The 23,669-nt window shown below is 38.4% G+C and overlaps 1 protein-coding gene across 4 annotated transcripts in view; it reads right to left on the reverse strand.

The window, feature by feature from the left end:
• The window catches only part of CSNK1G3 (casein kinase 1 gamma 3), a 59,945-nt gene that overhangs the window by 11,615 nt on the left and 24,661 nt on the right, over positions 1 to 23,669 (reverse strand). For all 4 annotated transcript variants that reach the window (XM_070938713.1, XM_070938711.1, XM_070938712.1 and 1 more), the window contains exons 3-9: positions 22,249 to 22,318; positions 20,380 to 20,528; positions 18,641 to 18,875; positions 17,275 to 17,360; positions 17,092 to 17,176; positions 4,855 to 5,003; positions 3,003 to 3,098 (exon numbers count right to left, since the gene is read on the reverse strand). In XM_070938713.1, the coding sequence (XP_070794814.1) occupies positions 3,003 to 3,098; positions 4,855 to 5,003; positions 17,092 to 17,176; positions 17,275 to 17,360; positions 18,641 to 18,875; positions 20,380 to 20,528; positions 22,249 to 22,318 (870 nt within the window). The remainder of the gene's footprint in view (positions 1 to 3,002; positions 3,099 to 4,854; positions 5,004 to 17,091; positions 17,177 to 17,274; positions 17,361 to 18,640; positions 18,876 to 20,379; positions 20,529 to 22,248; positions 22,319 to 23,669) is intronic.

Genomic DNA, 23,669 nt, shown 5'->3' on the forward strand with positions numbered 1-23,669 from the left:
GTAATATAATGCATTAAGCATGCATACAAGAGGAGGAAAAAGAACCCAAAATATATTAAATATATCATGCAGCTAATCAACTGTATTTTATTCTAAATAAAGAGCACAAAAATACATAGAAACCTATGCATGTATAATAAAACATGTACAAATGCAGAAACAAATCAGTTTAAAGTCCCCCTTTTAAAAAGATACATAACAATGAGTGGAATCATTTAACAACACATCAAACATAGAATCCCATGCAGACAGAATAAAAATATTTGGGAAACTAATTTTGGAAATTATACACTTTTTTTTTAGAGAAAAAAATATTTCTAAATTATTCTGAATAATTAGGGGCGTGCAAAATGATTCCAAGAACCATTTTTATTATGAATCAGCTGATCAAGCAATATTTTCCTGAAATAAAACACCCATGATCTGAGGGTGTTTTGAGAGTTTGAGAATGGAACAAAATAGAGCTTTTTTGGGGGGGGGGTCATCATTTCAAGTATTGCTTCAAGCAACTTGAGTGTTTCTTACTTCCTGAGATTGGGATTTTATTTTCTAAACTTAATATGAGGTTTAATATATGCTTGGGTAACAGAAAAATGAACTATTGGAGCAAAGCAGTGGGAAGGTGATTACCATATGCTTAAGTCAGTAGCCATTCCAGATTCAACTTTTCTTGATAGAAGCATAAAAGGAAGAACAGGAGTGCTGTGAGGGACATGTGATTGTGGTAGAGTCACTATAACTGATGCTTGTGTTGCTGAGTATAAATTCTATCTGCATGCTCTCTAAAGCCTCTTTGGGATTTCATTTTTTAATCTTGATTTTAGAGTATTGTAGTTATTTTCTGATCTTATCTATTGTGCTTGTTAATATGAAGTTACCAGAGTGCATTTAAAGTGATGAAAAGATGCTGTCTTAGTGTACTCTGTTGAGAGTTTCTGGACAATTGCCTACAGATAAGAAATCTCCAGCATGCATTTAGAAATGCAAAGATGATTTTATGCTGATTTCATTTATTGAATCAGATGGAAGGTATTTTACTTTTCTAGGCACTTCTGTGCTATCTTAGCATTGAACTTCAGGATCCCTTTCAGAAATTGAAAGTATCGCAGAATATTAAATCTTAGCTATTTTATTCTGCAGAAATATAGGTTTGCAATAAGTATATACAACAATAATTCTTGATTTTGCATATGAGCTGTAAATGTGGGCATTGCTACTGGCAGAGTCTGTCAAAATAGTAATAGTGGGAATGAGTGGTATTCATTAATACAAAGTAGTTATATAATTAAGTAACACTTTTCTGCAGTCAGCATACCTATACAATTATTCTTATGTAATGCATGGTTTCATCTTCATCACCACTCAATTTGTGCTTGATGAAATGTCAGTTTAATTGAAAGCATTTATATTTGTAGATGCAGATACTAATTGCTAATTGAAGAAGGCACGCACACTTGAACATACACACACCTTTTGGGAGAAAGATGTAATAATGGACTGCTATTCTACCCATTCTTACATCCTCATGTGGATGAAAAACAAAGGGGGCAAGGAACTTCTTCTGCTACTTATGGCCACAATACTTGAAATGTTTTTAGTTCTGTTCCATTAAGACATAGAATAGCTGGACACAGCCAACTTAAAATATTCTAATGGAATGTTTTAGGCAGGCTGTTCTGTTAAAAATACTGTTTCATTTCTCATTTCATAAACACCTCAAGAATTTTCACTGAGGAGCACAAAATAATAAAATGAGAACTTCAGTATTTCCATGGCATGCACACTTAACTTATACATATCAAATTATAGTTAAATTTAATGCTTAAATACGAAAAACATGATTTTATTTATTTATTTATTTGTTTTAATTTGTATACCACCCTTCTCCGACTCAGGGCGGTGAACAGCCAAAATAAAACAGAACATACATGATATGTCCATGATAACCTATCTTACTATATTTTAAGGTTATAATTTATTTTACATTTAAAGATAATGTCAAGATGACAACATTAATATACATTTTATTACTAGCAAACTGCTTCCCTATTGAGTTTCCTTGTGGGAAATTGGCGGGGAGTGCTGGAAATGTTTCATTCTTTCCTTTGATTCCTTTCTTCATGTTTCTTCCTTCCTCTTTGTTACTTCATGTATCTCACCCTTCCTTCCTTCATCGCCTTTTCCCTCCCCCTCTTCCTTACTTTCCTTCCCCACTTCCTTTCACAGGTTTCATGCAACAGAGCTAAAAAAAACTTGAGTATACGCAAGCGCAAAAATTAAGATAAAATAGAATTTAGTATCTTATTAAAATAAAGTACAGTATAGTAAAGTATCACTTGTTCTTGCTCACAAACATTATTTTCCATGTGATTAGTTTTCATTCCAAAAATTCTAAGCCAATTTAGTACAGGAATTATAATAATATTAATTTTACATTCAATGGTCATTGTTTTACTTTTTAAAATTAAAAAAAATAGATTCAGAAGAGTCATAATAAACAACTTCAATGATTATAAAAAGACCAAATGAAAGCTGTGGGATCACTTCTACAGAATGAATTTTCACTTTCTTAGGCCAAATTAATTTAGTTTAGAAGCAGCAATATTACCTCTCAAAAGAAACAAAATTGAGTAATAAAAATATGTAAGATATGAGTTTGAAGCTGGCTTCAAATGCTGACCTAAAGAGGATGCTGATTATACAGAACTTTAATTAATTCCCATGATAATATGTTTAACCTCTGTCAATACAGGGAAATTTCCTTTGAAGACAGCAATGGGATAATCTCAAATCCACTATTAAACTTTCAAATTCCTTTTTAATTATGCCTGTATTAACAATACCTTTTTAACATTATATCAGTATTACACAAGATTATTTAAAGTCTAGAGTCAAAACAATGATATTAGTAAATGTTTCTTCAAAGAAATAGATGATAGTCACAAACTATTACTATTACAATGCAACATGAAACTGTCATACAATATTGCTAGATGGCATACCTGATTTTTGGACTGCTGCATCTTATCTCTGTGTGGATGTGCTTCTCTATTGGAAGTTATCGCAGGATCTGAATGGATGGAACCCACTGGAGTAGGCTGCACAAAATGCATTATAGGTACATGATAAGAAAACTGGGACAACAGTAACTATTTTGTATTTTTTTTTGAGAAATAGTGAAAGATTATTTTTAGTTTCCATGATAACTTGACTTGCAAGCCTTTAGTATTGGCACATGTGGACAGAGGGGAATAATTTTGTTGATTATAAGATTAATTTATAGTAAATAAATTCATCACTACAACAGACAAATCATTTAAATCCCTTTAAAACAGTGATTCTCAACCTGTGGGTTGGGACCCCTTTGGGGGTCGAACGACCCTTTCACAGGGGTCGCCTAAGACCATCCGAAAACACATATTTTCAATGGTCAATGGAATAATTTTATGGTTGGGGGTCACCACAACATGAGGAACTGTATTAAAGGGTAGCGGCATTAGGAAGGCTGAGACCCACTGCTTTAAAACATCTTAAATAAATAAAAAAACCCAGTAGCCCAAGAAGGAAAACGGGAGCTGAAAGGAGCCATTTACAACTGAAGTGTTTAAGTACTGTAACAGCTATTATGTAGGATAGGCAGACAGAAACTAGCACTCTGCATTCATGAACACTCACAAACAGTCAGAAAACACAATAAAAATTCCGTAATTTCACAACACATGGACAAACTGAACCTCAACTGGGAGACTGAGAGTACCCTAGACTAAGCCAAATCCAAAAATGCTGAGGAATTTCTGGAAGCTTGGCATGCAAACAAATCAGCCATCAATAGACATATAAAAATAAACTATAGTTATCATTCAAAAGAAACAACAAAAAGCTAAGAAGGAAACAAAAAAGACCAAAACACGTTACCCCACCTTCCAAAAGCCAACACTTAAATAAGTAGGGATTAATACCAGATGAACTATCAAGCCAAAAACAATACCCTAATCAATGAACTACCAAGGAGAAAACCACACCCCTACCAACACTGGCAAGGCAAACTCTGTATATAAACAGGAGGCAAATCCCACGCTCATCAGCACTGATGATGTTACCTGGTTTGGTAATAATCTTTCAGCAAGCAAACAACTAAACTCAGAGTACCAAGGACATAGAAGTAGTCCTTGACTTATGATCACAACTGGGGCCAGAATGTTAAAGCAGTTGTTTTATGATCCCAATTTTAGGACCTTTTTGCAACAGTTGTTAAGAGAAGCACTGAAGTAGCCAATGAATCACATAGCTATTACATTAATCTGGTTTCCCTCATTGACTTTGCTTGTCAGAAGGTAACTGGGAAGATTGCAAATGATGATCACATGGCCCCACGACACTGCAACCATTGTAAATATGTGCTAGTTGACAAATGGATTATGACCCAAAACTAGCAAAATATTCAGGTCCTTGTTAGGCCTGTAACGTCATGTTACTCACCTCTCAACTCTTCCCTGTTTGGCACATAAGACTATTAAAACTAATTCAAATTAGAATGGCCCTGTTAAATATAAGATGTTGATTCATTTCCTTAAAAAATGAAGTAAGGATTTAGTGCGTACTCTTCAGAGAATCATAGTGAACTGAATGGTTCTTACAAAATGATAACTATGCTATGCCTTTTTACAGCCACTTTGTGTCAATGAATAGAAAGCTAGGATATAATCTTATTATAAAATGGAGCAATAAAACATTACCTAAATAATACAAGACCATTCAATGTAAGCTAAATAAAGGTTACTACAATTTTTATACTGTCTGTTAGAACGTTCAATTTTTATAAGAATATAAAAAAAATTATAGAAGTATACTTACCAGTTGTTTACCAATCCAGTCATATTCATAATCAAACATATAACCCTTCCGATCAAATAAGTCTGTAAAGAGCTTTCTTAAGTAGTCGTAATCTGGTTTTTCAAAGAAATCTAGCCTTCTCACATAACGAAGGTAGGTAGCCATTTCTTCTACAGGAATAAAGAAACATTGGTAATATTAATTGCTAGAAAAATTAGTGTCAATTACTGTTAAGTCTCAGCTTTTTTGCATAAAAAGATAAAATATCTTTATAAATTATCATTTTATATACATACTTCCAATCTTATCAATTATATTTATTCAAATTGTATGTGTTTTTCTAACAAATTTGTGATCAGATGATCTGGAGGGAGAAAGGAGTATAGAAGAAAAAACCTATGCAACCTATTTTTCCAACCTTTTCCCATCATTTTTCCACTGGGGGGGGGGATTAAAAGCCACTATAAATAACTAAATATAACATTTATTAAATAATACTATAAAACAATGTTGCAGCCAATTCATTTTCAAAATTAATGGATAAAAATCAATGAAAGTAATATTGCTTTGGGGGGGAGGGATATCAGTAGATGAAACTTTGAGAGCTTAGATGACATTATTCATATCACAGCATGTTGTCACTATTCCAAAACTGATAACCAGCAATATTGCTGTTGCAATATGCTGAAAGACCTGTATTCCCATGATTTTTATTTGCTCTTTATCATCCTTATTAATTGAGGAAGTATTAGTGGTGTTTAAAGAGATACACAAGTTGAAAAACTTTTCAATTTATGAAAAAAATCTTTGAAATGCAAATGAGAATATTCAGACAAAATTTTTAAAATATATTTTTATCAAAAAGAATCAGGAGATAAATTTAGAAGTGTGTGCTGTCTCATAGTTATTGGGAATAATTAGTAATTGCTTCTGTGCATTGTAACTTAAAGACTTAGTCCCAACAAATGATGCATATAATGGTAGCCTTAATGCCCAAGATAATAAATTATTACTGCCTTTCATTTTATTCTTTAAATTTTATTCTTTAAATTAAGTAGAAGAACATGTCCTAAGAGTTTGAGAGTTTCCCAAATTTCTTCAGGACAATATGAAAACCAAATAATAAATTTGTCTTTTATGACTGTATCAACGGATTATTTTCTTTCCATTTTCCAGCCTGAAAAAAGATAAAATTTGGATAATCAAATCAAATGTCTAATCATGACAGCTTGAAGTTCCAGCTATAATATTGATTGCATTTTCAATGATAGTTTGGCTAAAGGGAACACTTTTTTTCATAATGCCATTAGTATACCAAAATATAGGAATGGAATGATTAAGCCAGCACATTTTACCAATTATATGTGTCATTCAGATTGTAACGCATCAAATTATTTGCACAGACCTAATTTAAAAAAAAAAAGAAAATCATGGAAACTATGTCAATATCTTGCTTAGTACAGGAACCCAAATTAAGTCACTTCCGACAATTGGCTGTCCAGCATCCACAAGAACACACTCGGTAAAGGAAAGGCCATGATTAACGTTATCTAACAAATCCTTGCAAGTTATAATAGGTACATCTTTTGATTATGTCATTTTGAACTAGTCTTATGTAACCAATACAGTGCTAATTATCTTCTTTCTACAGTACAATGTTATTGAAAATCTTCTACGGCATTAGCATCTTCTCTGAATCGAACTGAAATATGTGTCTGCACAGTTACAGAAATTAACAATCTCAAAATCACTAAGGCACGTATATGTAATTTTCAGCAGAGAAACTCTAATAGAATTTTTTTTCAGAATAGAATTAACATTTAAAATTGCAAATATATAATGTTGAATGATGTACTGAAAATTTAGAACTACTTGAATTATAACAACTTTGAATATATAAGCATTGGGAAGCAATATATTGTACAATTGGAAAAAATACAATCTCAGACTTCAAATCCTGAATGGAAGCAAATATTAATCTTTGAATTGGCTCTTTATAAATGTAATGGAAAGACTGACCAATGTGATTCATGAGGACAAAATTTAATCTGGCCAAGTAAGAAATAGAACAGTGGTTTGTGTATTCATTGTGATGTATTTTTTACAGCAATAAAATATATCGAAACATTTTTGCAGTCCTTAAGCTTTTCTTTATGTTTCAAATTAATCTCATTAAATTTCTGAAATATTCCAGACAAGTAAGTAATATATTTTTCATATTTTGGTATTTATTGCAGAAATCAATTTTTTTTCCTTATGATAGAATGAAAACCTAATCCTGAATAAGTCCACAGCTCTATCAAACAGCTGTCTTAAAAATCTACCAAATATCCATGTTTAATAAATGAACAAACTGCAGTTATCTTAACAAGGTTGCTGAAATAATTTATTTTTTCGTAATTGAATTTAATCTAATTTATTTCATTTACCACAATATTTAGTGAATCGTGTACATTTGGACATAAAATGGTCAGCAAAGCAATTCTTGTGAGGTATGCAATGAATACAGAAAATGTTTGGAGCTGCTTTTTCAAAAATGCCATAAATCTGCAATATTTTCCTTCCGCAGAACTCTTATCAATTACACACAGCAATAATGTTTCTTAATGGAATACTGGCATTTTCAAGGTATGCTTTTAATGCAGCAAAATTGATTTGCTATAAGACTTTTTGTAGCTCCATATCTTCTTATAGGATATAAAGTTATCTTCAAAATTTAATATACAGTCCATTAATAAAACTTTGCTGTCCACAGCTTTATCCAACCATAGGAAGAATTTTATTGTTTTCAATATCATTACCCATTTCATCAATGCTTCTTTGTACCACAGTATTACTATTTGGTAAGAGTTTCAATAGTTCAGTTGGTTCTTGATGCATTACTATAGAAATAACTTCCTGCAAACATGGTATTTATCAATGCTATGTTAGCAATAAACTCTGAAATACAGTAAAATGAGTAAAATCTGTTTGGCCTTCTTAGAACATTTTTTTTAATGTAGCAAGTATTGTTTAATGTTTAATAAATAACCTATGAACATTTCTGAAATATTCAAAGTCTTTATCATTTTTGCCTGGATGCTTTTCATAAAGATGATTAAGAATTGAGAAAGTTTCCCTGCTTCATTTGAAACTGCAGAAATAGTGTGCTTTTCTAAAGCATCTTACAACAACAAGACTAAGTGTATATGGGAAGTTGTTTGATAAGTAATGATGAGAGTCATTTATATTTGGAAGCATAGTTTCAAAACATCTTATTTTTGTCATGGCATATTAACAAATATACAAGGATTCAAATAATCAATTCAAGTAACATGAGTTGCACATGCTTAAATACTGATACAATCAGTATCTATAACTACTGAGTTATAGATGGAGATAACTCAGGATGCCAAATACAAATAAAATAGCAATATGTTCTGACCAACACATAAACAAGGAAAACTGAAAAAAATTTTTTAAAAATCAACCAGATGAGCAAGTTCATTACTTCCTTCTTTTTCATTGTGCCTATCAAAAATCAAGAAATACTCATGCGGGTGGTGGAAAGTGCAATAAACTGATTAAAGAGCATAATATTAGAGAAACGGGTTAAAAGCCGGGGTGAAATGCTCCCGGTTCGGACCGGATCGCCCAATCTGGTAGCGATGGCGGCGGGTGATTCGGAGAACCGGTAGCAAAAATCCCTGCGCACCCCACCCCCCAATGCCCAGCTGAGCCGCACAATCATCAGAGGCTGTTTTTTTAACTTTTAAAAGCATTTTTTCTACAACCTCTTCAGCTGAAGAGGTTGTAGAAAAAAATGCTTTTAAGTTTTTTTAAAAAATGTTGGCCACGCCCACCCAGTCACATTACCCCCCACCAAGCCACGCCCACAGAACCGGTAGTAATAAATTTTAGATTTCACCCCTGTTAAAAGCAGTAGAATTAGTGCAAAATTCTTCATTCAGGGAACAATAATCAAATGCATATACAGTACATTCAGATAGTATGCAATTACAGCCTTCAGTTTTTTGGGGTATGACGCGACAAGCTTCGCACACCTGGATTGGAAGATTTTCTGCCATTCTTCCTTGAAAATCCTCTCAAGCTTAGTCAAGTTGAATGGCCCCTCCAGAGGACATTTTCAGGTCCCTCCAGAGATGTTCAATAGGGTTCAAGTCAAGGCTCTGGCTGGGCCACTCTCAGACATTCAGAGTTGTCTAAGACACTCCTGTGATGTCTTGGCTGTGTGCTTAGGATCATTGTCATGTTTAAAAGGATCGTTGGTCTTACCTGATACGTTCCTTCTCTTTGAGTGGAGACAGCAGCCAGCGTGGGTAGTGCCCGTCCAATCAGCTTGAAGGACTGAGCCTGCCAATTTTTCTTAGTCCCGCCTCTGTTGCCGGGCAGGCCAGCTTTGGCGAAGACTGGAAGACAGACTCGGTGTGTGGGACAAAGACGAAACCAAAGACAGAAAAACAATAGAAATGCGGAGTCCAGTTTGAAGAAGAGAAAGGGAGGGTCTGGCTGCTGTCTCCACTCAAAGAGAAGGAACGTATCAGGTAAGACCAACGATCCTTCTCCATTGAGAGTGGAGACAGCAGCCAGCGTGGGACATACCCAAGTTCACTGTCCCGAAGGTAGGGGGGGATCACGCTGGACCGCATTGTCCTCTCCAGCAACCACTCTTTGCAGAACTCGGCGACCAAACGAGGCTTCGGCTGACGCAAACTGGTCGAGTTTGTAGTGTCTGATGAAGGGACTCGGAGAAGTCCACGTGGCCGCTCTACAAATTTCCAGCAAGGAAGCCTGTGTAGCCCAAGCTGCTGTCGTAGCCGCGCTGCGGGTGGAATGAGCTGTCAAACCTGAAGGGCGCGGAAGGGATCTAACATCGTAGGCTGAGGCAATAGTCTGGCGGATCCAACGACCGATGGTTGAAGGAGAGACTTTACTGCCTTGAGAGGTAGGTAAGAAGGAGACAAAAAGCGACTCCGAACGACGGAAGGGAGCCGTCCTCTTCAGATAAATTCGCAGAGCCCGCCGGACATCGAGAGAGTGCCAACGACGTTCCCGCGGATGCGCGGGCCGGGGACAGAAATTTGGAAGAACCAGTTCCTGGGCACGGTGGAAAACTGAGTTGACTTTCGGCACGAAAGTAGGGTCCAAACGGAGCACCACCCGGTCAGCATGGAAAACACAAAGGTCCGAACGGGTGGACAAAGCGGCGAGTTCAGATATGCGGCGAGCCGAAGTGATTGCCACCAGAAAGGCAACCTTGCAGGTAAGAAGTCTGAGACTGGTAGTCCGCAGTGGTTCGTACGGGGAACACGTAAGAGACTGTAAAACCAGAGGAAGATCCCAGGTCGGATAGCGATGCAGAATAGGAGGACACAAATTCTTCGTTCCCCGAAGAAAACGGCGGATCAAGGGATGATGAGCCAGAGATGACAAGGAGCCGCAGGTAAGTACTGATGATAAAGCAGCAATGTGACGGCGGAGAGTGTTGGGAGAGAGGCCCTGGGAGAGGCCCTTCTGTAGAAACATCAGAATATGAATAATTGACGGTTGAAGAGGCGAGATACCGACCTGGTCACACCAGTTGTAGAAACTCCGCCAAGTGGCCGAGTAAATGCGCTCCGTAGAAGGCCGTCGTGAGGATAGCAAAGTATGCGCAACATCTGCCGGGATTTGTACCTCTCTCAAAGTGCACCGCTCAATCTCCAAGCGGTTAGATTGAGCCAGGCCGGGTCCGGGTGCTGCAGAGCGCCTTGTGAGAGAATATTGTCCGAGAGAGGAATGCGCCACGATGGGGTCACCGATAGGGACACGAGGTCCGCAAACCAGGGTCTCCGAGGCCAATGAGGCGCCACAAGGATCACTTCCGCTCGCTCGGATAGAATCTTGCGGATGACCCTGGGAAGGAGGGCCGTCGGGGGGAAAGCGTACAGAAGGCCCGACGGCCAAGGAGTTCGAAGAGCGTCGACACCGGCTGCTCGAGGATGAGGGTACCGTGAAAAGAACAGCAGAAGTTGAGAGTTCTCGTGAGTCGCGAACAGGTCGATCACTGGACGGCCGAAGCGAAGAGTCAGTTCCTGAAAGAGGAGCGGAAGGAGGCGCCATTCCGCGTTGTCTATTTGACGGCGACTCAACCAGTCCGCTTGAACATTCTGCACCCCGGAGATGTGTTCTGCCCGAAGGGAACACAGGTGGTGCTCTGACGAGATCCCCAACGCAACTGCCAGGGTTAGAAGAGATTTCGACCTGGTGCCCCCCAGTTTGTTCAAATGAGCCTTCGCGGCGACGTTGTCCGTGAGGACAAGGACGTGGGTTCCGGAGATCAGGTGACGGAATGATTTTAGGGCAAGGTAAACAGCCTTCAGTTCCAGCCAATTGATGGGATGCCGAGCTTCCGAAGGAGACCAAGTCCCTTGGGCCAGTTGACCTTGGCAATGAGCTCCCCAGCCCAGAAGACTGGCATCTGTCGTCACCACCACCCTCTTGGGCTCGAGGAAGAAGCAACCCGCCGAGAGAGCCGGGGAGCGCCACCACCGAAGGGATCTTCGCACCGCAGACGGGAGAGGGATCGGCTTCGATGAAGTGCCTCTGCCGGCCTTCTGCAAGGGCAAGAGAAACCATTGGAGTTCCCTGGCGTGAAGTTGAGCCCAGGGAACAATAGCAATCGCCGATATCATCTTACCTAAAAGTTGAGATAGGACATAGGGGGAAACCACCCGACTCCCCTCAACCCGGGAAATCAACTGTCTCAGACTAGCTTGTCTGTCGGGAGAAAGGAAAACTTTGCCCTGAACAGAGTCAATCAGGGCACCCAAGTGTACTAACTTAGTGGAAGGGGAGAGATGGCTCTTCTCCAAATTAATAGAGAAACCGTGAGCCGCCAGGGTCTTAACCGTCAGACTAATATCTAAGGCAGCTTGCTGTACAGAAGGAGACAATAACAGAATATCATCTAGATAACAGAGGAGACGGACTGAACGAAGACGGAGCTGAGCCGCCAAGGCAGACAACACCTTCGTAAAGGTGCGGGGGGCCGAAGAAAGGCCAAATGGGAGAGCCCTATATTGGTAGTGAACTCCGTCATAACAAAACCTCAAAAACCGTCTATGGGAAGGGAGGATAGGAATATGAAGGTAGGCCTCGGTGAGATCAATGGAAGAGAGGAGATCGCCCCTCCGAACGCCGTCTAGAATAGATTTTAATGATTGCATTTTAAACTTTCGGTACGCCACGTATCTGTTTAAACGTTTGAGGTCCAGAATGGGACGCCATCCCCCCGATGATTTTGGAACGAGAAACACCCTTGAATAGAATCCCGAACCCTCCTGACCGGAAGGAACAGGTTGAATAGCCCTGATAGTCAGGAGATGCTGAACCGATGAATCCATAAGGGACTTTTTGACTGGATTACGAGAAATCGGACAGCAGACAAAGGTGTGAGGGGGGGGGGCAATAAATTCAATGGCCAACCCAGATCTTAAGGTGGCGAGGACCCACATGTCCGAGGTGGATTCTTCCCAGACAGCGGCAAAGAGACCCAACCGACCGCCAATGGGAGGATCCAAAGAGCAATCAGCGACGGCGACGGGAGAAACGACCTCCTCCCCCTCGAAAGGGCCGCTTAAAGTTAAAGGGACGTCCTCTGAATGATCTATCAGAGGAACCCTGCTGCCTGCTGAAATACCCCTCTCTCCTAACATTGGGAAAGGGAAAGGAAGAGGAGGACCCCCCATCCGCACCTCTGGAGTAGGAACGAGAGGGGTAAGGTGAAAAACGGGGCGCTCCTCGCCGGAAAACAGCCGCTAAAACCTTCTTCTTGTCCCTGGTCTCTGTGAGGAAGGGATCTAAGGCATCCCCAAAAAGCTTCGTGCCCTTAAAGGGAACCGAAGCCAATCGCCACTTATGTCTGGCATCCGCCTGCCAGTGACGGAGATACAACAAACGCCGAGCTGTGACCGCCGAAGCCAGAGATTTCGCAGAAAACCTAGCAGCGTGAAGAGTGGAGTCGGCTGAAAATTGTACGGCAGCTACGATTTTATTTAGGTCCTGTCTGATACGAGAATCTCCGGGGGCTAGTTTGTCTTGTAACTGACGCAACCAAAGTAACGTTGTACGATTAAAGAAGGATGCTGTAGTAGTAGCTTTAATCGCCCAGGAGGAGCTTTGAAAGGCCTTTTGAAGAACTTGATCAGATCTGCGTTCATCAGGACGGAAACCCTCGTCCGGCTCGCCCGGAACGTTGGAGTTAGGAAGAAGAGCTGCAATCGGGGCATCCACCAAAGGAATTTGAAGAAGAGTTTCCAGATCCGAAGATACTTGAAAGTTTCTTTTGTCATTAGCCGAAGGAAGGGGAGCAGAAGCCGGAGATTCCCACTGGCGTTTAACGACATCCAGAAAGAGAGGAGGAGTAGGGACAGATGTTATGGGTCTAGCTGGTTCCGCGAACATAGGGTCCAAGAAACCAGAGGAAGACGAAGGGGGGGGATCCGCATTTGTAGAGGATAAACGGGCTGTATTAACCGCTTTGAAGAGCAATGATTTGAATAAGGCTTGAGGAAAGAGGCCTGTGAAAGTAGGCTGATCGGGAGGAAGGTTCTCATCCTCCGACAGGTCAGAAGCAGGATCTCCTTCGTCGATGCAGGCTGAAGGATGACTGTAGTGGGACGAAGTAGGAGAAGCGGAGCGAACTGAATGAGAACATCCTTCGTCACTGGGGCCCGCCGAACAGGGGGAAACCTCTCTCACCGATCCATGTCGACTGGAAAGACCCGAACGGGTGGCCAATGACTTTTGAACCGCCGCCTCGATCATTTGCTGTAGCTGACCTGGAAGGATGGAAGGATCCAAGGAATGAGCAGGTACAGGGTCAGATGAAGGAACCTCCGGTATAATTGCTGGATCAGGCACCGGTTGAGAAACTGCGTCAGGCCCCCACAAATTTTCCTCAGAAATAGTCACTGGGCAATCTTGCAGGGAAAGCTGGTCAGGAGAAGGCGAGTGAGCGGCTGCTGGAGGTGGATTAGAGGAGGTAGGAGGTTGAATAGTGGGAGGAGACAACTGGGCAGAAGCCTTGTCACATAACCTGGTCAAAACTTTGTCTCTACGTTTTTCTGCCTTGGAGGAAGAGGATGACACATCACGAGTGGAAGACTTGTGATGAGAGCGTGAGGATTGAGAAGTTCTGGAATGGGCCCTGGAATCTTCCATGGCAGAATGCTGGGTAACAGACGTGGAGTCTGATTGGCCAACTTTACCTGCACTGGCCTTACGACCGTGCTTTGATTTAGAAAGGGCCTTGGGCATGTCAACAAAACAAGGGGTGCTTAAGGTAAGACCCCACACGCCAGATTACGCTTTGATAATTATACTTTAATGTGTCAGAAGGGAGCGAGAGGAACTCCACAATTAGGCCCAGCGACTGGAATGACAAATCTATTTGGTAAATCAAATAGGCTTGATAGGGAGCGTAAGAAAAACTCCACAAACAACAAGCGTAATAGAAGAAAAGGCCCAACCAATTGAGAAATGTTGTTGAGAGAAACACTCAAATTAGCAGACAAACAGGCAGATTAAGGCCACCGTTCTCAGGCTTGTGTAACGTAAAGGGGAGGGGGCGCGAAGCCCCACTAGGGTCCAAATACAAACAGCGTATAAAGAATTGAATACAGCCTCAGGAGAAAGGGGGGGGCGTGAAGCTCCACAACTAGAATAATATGCTGTATAAGTATAATGGCCACTGCAGTACAAAACGGGGGCGCAAAGCTCCTCAGCTGCAATAGTAGTGCCAGCAATGTATCTCAAACAATTTTAGTAGTCTGCAGAGATCGGCAGCTAAACAGTTAAGGCGGCAAGCAGCAACAGGTCGCAGTAGAGGAAATGCGAGGTTGCGAGGCTCCTCAATTAAAAACCAGCCTGTAGCACTTTAAGTTGATTTTAACAGTTAGGGCGAACGGCTGCGAGAGAGAAGGCTTCTAGAGGAAAAAAACCCCCAGCTGAAAAGCTTGATTACGGGGAGAGCAGGCTGTGGGGCGCCGCGATTTCCTTAATGGCGGGAAAGCGAGGGGCGTCCAAGATGGCCAGCGCGGCTGCAGCGCGCCCTCCGAATTGCCGAGAATAAGGGGAAATCGAAACTTGGCCAAACGGAGCAGACGAAGGCAGCTCGAGTCAGGGAGAATGTCCCTCGAAGTTCAGATGAAATTAAAACTCCTTGGGAGGGATAGAGGCGAGGGAATCCCTACGCCCCTGGCTAAGCCAGGGCAAACGAAGCCAAATGAGGGACTTGGGTAACTCACGAAATCGAAGTCAAGCAGTCCAAGGTCAGCCGGAGTAATCAATCAGAGTCCAAATAGCAAAGAAATAGCACAGTCACACAATCCAAAGTCAAAAAGCCAGAAAATCAAACACTAGAAATAAGAATAAAGAGATTTAGCTAGAGAGCAGTCCCACACACCAGCCAGCGCTGAAGGACTGAGCCAAAAGCTGGCCTGCCCGGCAACAGAGGCGGGACTAAGAAAAATTGGCAGGCTCAGTCCTTCAAGCTGATTGGACGGGCACTACCCACGCTGGCTGCTGTCTCCACTCTCAATGGAGAAGTGAACCTTCAGCACAGGCTGAAGTCCTGAGTGCTGTGGAACAGGTTTTCATTGAGGATATTCCTGTACTTTGATCCATTCGGCTTTCCCTTAACCCTGCCCAGTCTCCCAGTGCCTGCTGCTGAAAAACACTCCCACATCATGATGCTGCCGTCACCATCCTTCACTGTTGGGATGGTATTGGGATGAGTGGTGCCTGGTTTCCTCCAGACATAGCGTTTAGAATTGAGGCCAAACAGTTCAATCTTGATTTCATCAGACTAGAGTATCTTGTTCCTTACAGTCTGAGAGTCCTTCAGTTGCTTTTTTGCAAACTCCAAGTGGGCTTTCATGTGTTTTGCACTGAGAAGAAGCTTCTGCCATAAACCCTGGATCGGTGGACGGCTGCAGTCATGGTTGTCCTTCTAGAACTGTGTCCCAACTACACACAGGATCTTTGGAGCTCAATCAGAATGACCATCAGGTTCTAGGTCACCTCTCTTAATAAGGCCTTCTCCCCTAATTGCTCAGTTTGACTGGGCAATCATCTCTTGGAAGAGTCCCGGTTGTGCCAAACTTCTTCTATTTGAGAATTATGGAGGCCACTGTGCTCTTAGGAACCTTCAGTGCAGCAGAGATTTTATTATAGCCTTGCAATAATCTGTTTAGTGATTAGTGCCTTGCAATAATCTGTTTCTGAGCTCTGCCGGTAGTTCCTTTGACCCAATGGCTTTTGCTCTTCTGCTACAGTATGCATTTTCATCTGTGATGTGTTCTATAGAGTGGTATGTGCCTTTCCAAATCATCAATTTAATTTACCACAGGTGGACTCCAATCAAGGTATAGAAACATGTCAGAAATTCACCAGAGCTGAATTGTATGTGTTGTTGCAAAGGGTCTGAATACTTGGGCCAATGTGACATTTCAGTTTTTTCTTTTTAATAAATTTACAGACATTTCTAAAATTCTGTTTTCATTTTATCATTATGGGGTACTAAGTATAGATTAATGATAAAAAAAGAATTTCAATAACTGTAGGGTGCAGCATGACAAAATGAAGGAGGTCTGAAGACTTTAAAGTGCATTTAAAGTTTAAATTTAAACAACAGCAACAAAACAATTCATAGCAAGTAATTATTCTATTTTATTCTGTTTTGTTAGGATACCATATGAAATACTATATCCCGTTCTAGATATAATTTCAAGAGGAATTCAGTGACAGTGAAATGGGTTCAGAGAACGACAATAAGGATGAAAGAATATTAGAAATATTAGAATAGTCAGCATTCTTCAAAATACCCATTAAGCATGCCATACAAAAACTAGGTCAAAACCTGATATCTCTTGTTGTAGACTTAAGACAGGAAATAGTGAATCTAAGTTACAGGAAGGAAGTTAGATTCTGGCTGAATGTTACACAAAGCTTCCTAACCTTATGAGCAGCTTCGCACTGCAGTTAATTAATCGGAGAAGTGATGTGCTCCTCATCATTTGCAGTGTTCAAGGGAAGTCTAGACAGATTTAATTTCAATTCTCGAACTGTGCAGGAAGCTATTTGGTGGCCTAAATGGCCTTTCCAACTCTATGAGTCTAATTATTGCAGCATTAATTGCACTATCTGGCACTATAATATATTGTATAACAAGCAATTTAGCCCACTCATAGCCTACTCAATAGCAGAACTCTTTACCTGGGAAGTTTTCACATAGTACTTCAATAGGAGTTGCTCTCTTGGTATCTCCAATTTTCTGATACCGTTCTTTCAATGTATCTGCCTAAGTTGAAAAAGCATCAAGTTAACTGTTTCTGAAACATTCTATAAAACTTTGATAATATCAGAAGAAACAAGGCAAATCAAAAGAATTCATACTACCTTTAAGCCTTGCCAGGGAAGGCTGCCTCTTAAAAAATACATGAACATATGACCTAAAGCTTCCAAATCATCTCTTCTACTTTGCTCTGAAAATGTAAATTGAAAATATGAAGACTAGATTTCTGAACTGATGTATAAAATCAATGGAAAATATGTACAAATACGTAACTATATAAAATAATGTAACATTTTCTGAAAATATAAACTAACAGCGAATTTATAGAGATAAGAACTCCATCAAGTAAATCTGACAAAACCCACGAAATGTAAAAGCATTAACTGACTGTACAGACACATCACTGAACTAATTAGAATGTTATGATTCTAAGCTTTCTCTTTTTTTCTTTTATATCTTTTGATTATAGATTTCCAGAGACAGAGATCCAGAAACTGTTTTCTCCAACATTTTAACAAGTTTTCCCAGCAATCTATAAGCTAAAGTAAGAAGAGAAATTGAAAACCTTCTTTAAATCTATATAAATTGTCATTATGAAAATATGGAAGAACTGACACAAGTGCCATTTTTCAGGTTTGGGACCATTGATTTCTCCTTGATAGCTATTTTCTCTTGTTTTCTAATGTGTTTTATTTTCTACTGATACTTTACAGGTAGTTCTCAACTTATGACCGGTCATATAACAACTGCTCAAAGTTACAACAAACTCCCCAAAAGGTACTTACAACCCAGTTCCAAAGTTCCAACAGCCAGATCCATCTCATGTGACCGCATTTTGGGGGCTTGGAAACCAGCCCACATTCACAGTCATTTGCAGCATCCTACAGTTACATGATCCTGATTTACATTTTTGTTGAAAACAGTTTTTGGCAAAAACATCCCACAGCAAACAACAGGCTCACTTTACAACTGTGATGTTCACTTAACTATTATGAATTCATTAAATGACCAATATGATTCATGTAATGACTGCTGCAAACAAAATCATACAATCAGGTTCATCATATGATGACCTAATTTACGACTGTCACAACTTATTATCATAATGGACAGGCTCCACTACGTTCGTAAGTCAAGGACTACCTGCAATTGTGTTTTCCACCCAGAGCTGTTATATGTGAGGTGGATGGCTATTTAAATCTAATAAATAATGCTGCATTATGAAAAGCTGAGGAGCTATACAAGCTGTTTAGAGCTAAATTTTCATTAAGAAGAATATAACTGAACTTGACAGTTTATTAAAAACTTATATTAAAAATTAGGATTTTGCCATGCACCGATAACATTAAAGAATTATATCCATACTCTTACACATATGTTTGAAGGAAATAGATTAAGTTTATAAAAAAATTATAAATATACAAGCTGCTAAGCTGCTGTGTTCATGTTCATACATACATACATACATACCTTTTCCTAAATGTGTATTTATACTCATGTATCTAGCAGTTCCTGTAAGGCTTTTGTGTTCTCGATATGGTATGTGCTTCTTTGTTTCTGGATCTATATACTCTTTTGCCAAACCAAAATCTATAATATGAATAATTTGTTGAGTTTTGTTTCCTGGTCGTCCTATTAAGAAGTTTTCAGGTTTTACATCTCTGTATATTAAGTTCTTTGAATGAACATATTCCATTCGTGAAATCTATCAAACAGAATGAAAGAAAGTTTAAAGAAATTAAAATAGTCATATCTTTAGTAATAAAACAAATGGAGGAGTTACTGTGTTTTCCTGTCTTGGAATTCAAGATTTTTCATGAATGAAATTAAAAATGAAAACTTTCCTAATATTAATTTATTTTGCTTCATAATATAAATACAGCTGGTGATATACAGAGGCAGCTAGCCACCTCGGTGATCCCTGGCTAACACCTGCCATACGCCTGCCTGCCCCCCAAAAAAGCTGATGATATATATATATCTATTAAAGACAGTACCTTTGAAAAAATATTCCTTCATTAAATTATACATTGGTTGCCATTATGTGTTGTTATTGATAGTTCATACAACAAAGGTATTTTTAAGCTTTAAAATACTGAAGAAAACACTGAAGAAAAAATAGACACAGAAGAAAAAAGCTTTGTTCAATGTCTTGTAAATTAACTGACTGTCAGATATCCATAGATTTGAGAATATTCTGCTACACCTGTACTCTTCATGTGTAAAAAGGGCACTTCCTGCAGAATCACACTGTAATTCAAATTTATTTCACTAGTAAATTTTCCATTATTTTTACTTATAGTTATCCTTTTTTATGGATTGTTGGCTATATGGATAGACACGAGTGCAACACAGAACCAACAACATATTACCTTATAAACCTATGCAAAGATACCTTTATCATATATACAACATCTCAGAAACTACCAAAAAAATATAATAACGTCTACACATTCTGGTAGCCATAAACAAACAATACTATCCAAAGCTACTTAAGCAAAACCCAAAGACCAACAATATATAATGCAAGAACTGTGAAAACTATTATGTGGGGCAGAAAATTGAGAGAAAATATCCATGAATGTCAACTGGCAGTTAGAAGACATGATAAAAACTCCTTAGTTTCACAACAGACAAGTTCAACCCACTTTTTGAATTGGAAAACTGTAAACATATTAGATTAAACCAGAGAATTCCTAAAAGCATAGAACCCTAATTAATCACCCATTAAAAGATATATTGAAATAAGTTCCATGTACAAACCTTTTAAGAAAGCAAACAACCAACCAAACCTAAAAGAAAAAGACAAACACATCCTTTTTCATCACACACCTATTAATCAATACCCAGATAAGGAACCAGAACCAGTTAAAGAGAAACTACAAAGTAAAAGATAACATCCCACTCTATTTTTTTTAAATGAAAGCAACCTCAAAGTCAAACATGTCTCCATTGTTTACAATAATAAAGCCCCAAAATCAATCAAGGAAAAATAATGTCCAAATCAAAGCAGATAACATAACCTACCACTTATAAACAGTTAGAAAATGCCTCTCTCCCATTTACTGATGTTACTTAGACTGGTAATAAAACATCAGCTCAAAAAACATCAGGAACCCAATAATGATACACTTTTTGTGCATTCTTGATATTTTTATATTATTTAAGTATAAGGTACAGAAGATAATTTATAGAGAAGCTCTACTCACCAGTTGTATGGCTATCATAAGTACAGTTTTCAGGGAAAAAGTCCTATCACACAAATCAAATAAATCTTCCAAACTAGGTCCCAGTAGTTCCAGCACCATGGCATTGTATTTGCCACAAGGGCCAAAATAATAAACCTGAGGTATTCCATCTAAACAGTGAAAACAAATGGTATATATAACATTTAGTTGCATTCAGTTCCTAAACAGACTTTTCTTTATCTTAGATACATTTGCAAATGAAAATTTATCTTGCTTAGTTATAAAAAACACAACAGGCAACAACATCCCTTTATGGAATTTTGTAACGGTTCAGTCTCAGTCTGTTATTTAACTATTTCCATAGAAACAGTATCAAGTGAAAAGCTTAAATATATGGAAGAACATAATATTCAGTACAAAGATATGTTAATGGGTTTATTAACTATACAAACTACCAATTTCACATTATTAATTCTTTTAATATTTTAATCAAATAATGAATCTAGAAAAAATCTGTAGAAAAGCATAACCTTAGGTTGTTATTTCTCCTAACAGTATCTTCTCAAATTTCATTGTAACAAATTCCCATTTCATTATACTCTGTTTCCCTGAAAATAAGACATCCCCTGATAATAAGCACAATTGGGATTTTGAGCGTATGCGCTAAAATAAACCTCTCCCCGAAAATATTTAAACGCAGAGCTGGAAATCAGGTAAGGCAGCAAGAGGAGCCCCATCTTGCTTCATACGTCCCAAAATAATAAGACCTCCCTGAAAATAAGGCCAAGCGCTTATTTTGGGGTTCAAACAAATGTAAGACAGGGTCTTATTTTTGGCGAAACATGGTAGATAAAAATTTTAATGAGACTACTTTAACAGAAATGAAGGAAATACCTAATGCTTTTTGCAGCAAGCCTCACCAGTAGATATACTTAATTTAAAAGCTTCGAGGATCTCAAACTATGTTAATTTGTAAGTATTTCCAAATCAAAATATTTTCACCTTTCATTAGTATCTAAAATAGCAAATAGGTCCATTTTAAAATCAGTGAAATCTTCATTTATTATAAATTTGTTGTTATAAAAACTTATCCCACAAAGATGACTTTTATAATACTAGTCATGGGAAATCTTTATAAAATGCTTGTAAATTTTTAACTAGCTCTGCCCATGAGAGATAGAGCATCTTATTTAAATAGGTGATGCCTTAAAAAGCTTACTTTAGCTTTTTAAAAAATTAAAAGTTCACTTTGTGTATGTAGGATCAAACCTATAGCCACATATGATTAAAGCACATTAACTCTTTTTTCAATTACAAGGCAGTTTGAAAAGGATGAATTATGAAGACAAGGGTACTTTGATGGGTGGCTTTACCTGTGAATACCTTATTAGGCAAATGCTAAATGTCACTGCAGTCAAATGTGTAATTTGCTATGTATCAATAATACATATCATTAAATGTTTCACTGTCTAGTACAGCAAAAATATTATAGTTAATAAGCTTTCATAATCTAAATGACAAGTTCCCAATTTAATACAGACATTGCATAGTAAAATATTGATAAAACAAAGCTGTTCTTTAAATAATTAAAATATATTTAAAGCAATACAATTAGAAATAATTAATTGACGAAGTTATTTAACTTTCAACTGCAAGTTGATTTAAGAATAAAAGCTGAGTAAGAACTGATCAAATCTTGCCTGTCAAGGAAAGGACAAAAGCTAGCCTGACTGCTTTATCACATTTACAGGGTCTGAGAGGACTTATCAAGAAAACTTTCTCATATTTCTGACAAAGATACAGTCAGTGGTGTAAACCAGTACTAGTATACAGGTATATATATACCAATACAAGTTTAACAATTTATATTCCGCTACAAATTATACTTACCTCCAGACCCTAGCTGCTTGTAGAATCTGTATTCCAAGTGCAGTTGTGGTGCTCTTGACTTCATTGGTTCCTGGAAAAACAAAAAAAAATTGTTTTAAAAGAGAAAATCTACACTAATACAATACTGATAATAAAAAGAGGCAGACAGAAATAGATGTATTTGCAGATACGTAATTTATTTGCTACACTAGTATTGCTCTGTTACTTTCTCCATGGGAAAAAGAATGCCTAAGTGCTCTTAATATATTAATCAGATGCATGCCTAAATAACTACAAAATATATAGCACATACACAGTGTTTCTAATCTCAGCAACTATGTGGACTTCAGCTTCCAGAATTCCCCTGTCAGCATGTGATATATATTTATTCTAGTTGGCACCATATACCTCCTATAGAACAAGGATATTGTCTGAAATATTCAAAGACTCATCAATCTTACTGCAGGGTAAAGTGACCTCTACGACTATAAGCATGTATTACCAGCTCTGATTGGTAAATGTGTTTCCACTTTTCTGGAGAAGAATAGGCTAGCCACCATCACCATGTTTAAATTACTGCAATACGACTTATATGGGTCTACACAAATTGCTGATATTGAAGTTACAGTGACGTACCTAGGCATGCCCATACTACACAGTGTTGAATCAACTGTGTGAGCTACCTATTAGCTACTGAGCCAGGTTCAAAGCTTTGCATATTCAGTAAAGGCTTAAACTGCCTTTCTGGAAACAGACTGGGCAGTGGCTAAAATTATCAGATGCAGTCATGTGATTTGTCTCACAACTTCAGACAGACTTTCTCTGTAATAGTACCTACTTTCTGGAAAGTTTTGTACTGCAGTATTTAGAAGATACCTACTGTTATACAGTTTAGGTTTGTTTTGTTTTTTTAAAAAAAGAGTAATCTCTTCACACAGGTCTACCTTATCAGATTTTGTTCTGTATCAAGTATTTAAATATCAGAATTTTTACTGTCTTTATACTTCAGGATATATTAACATTCCAATTCAATACCTAAAGTCAACTTTCCAGAGCAGACTTGAACAATATTTAGGAGCATGCAAAAGAGAAAAAAACACCCTGAGGCAGAGTGAAAATCTCCAGAAAATTTGAAATAGAAGAAAACATTCTTCTATTCTTCAGGGGGCAGAATTGAAATGCAAGAAGTACTTTTTTTAGTATGTTTCCCTGAAAATAAGACCGTCTTATATTTTTTTGAACCCCGAAATAAGCGCTTGGCCTTATTTTCAGGGAGGTCTTATTATTTTGGGGCAGGTGGAGCAAGATGGGGCTCCTCTTGCCATCTTATCTGATTTCCAGCACTGCGTTTAAATATTTTCAGTTAGGGCTTATTTTGGGGGAAGCTTATTTTAGCGCATCCACTCAAAAGCCCGATTGGGCTTATTATCAGGGAATGTCTT

This window comes from Pituophis catenifer, unplaced genomic scaffold (assembly GCF_029215685.1).
Source record: "Pituophis catenifer annectens isolate HBS135680 unplaced genomic scaffold, rPitCat1.0.hap2 SCAF_2, whole genome shotgun sequence".
NCBI classification, from domain to species: domain Eukaryota; kingdom Metazoa; phylum Chordata; class Lepidosauria; order Squamata; family Colubridae; genus Pituophis; species Pituophis catenifer.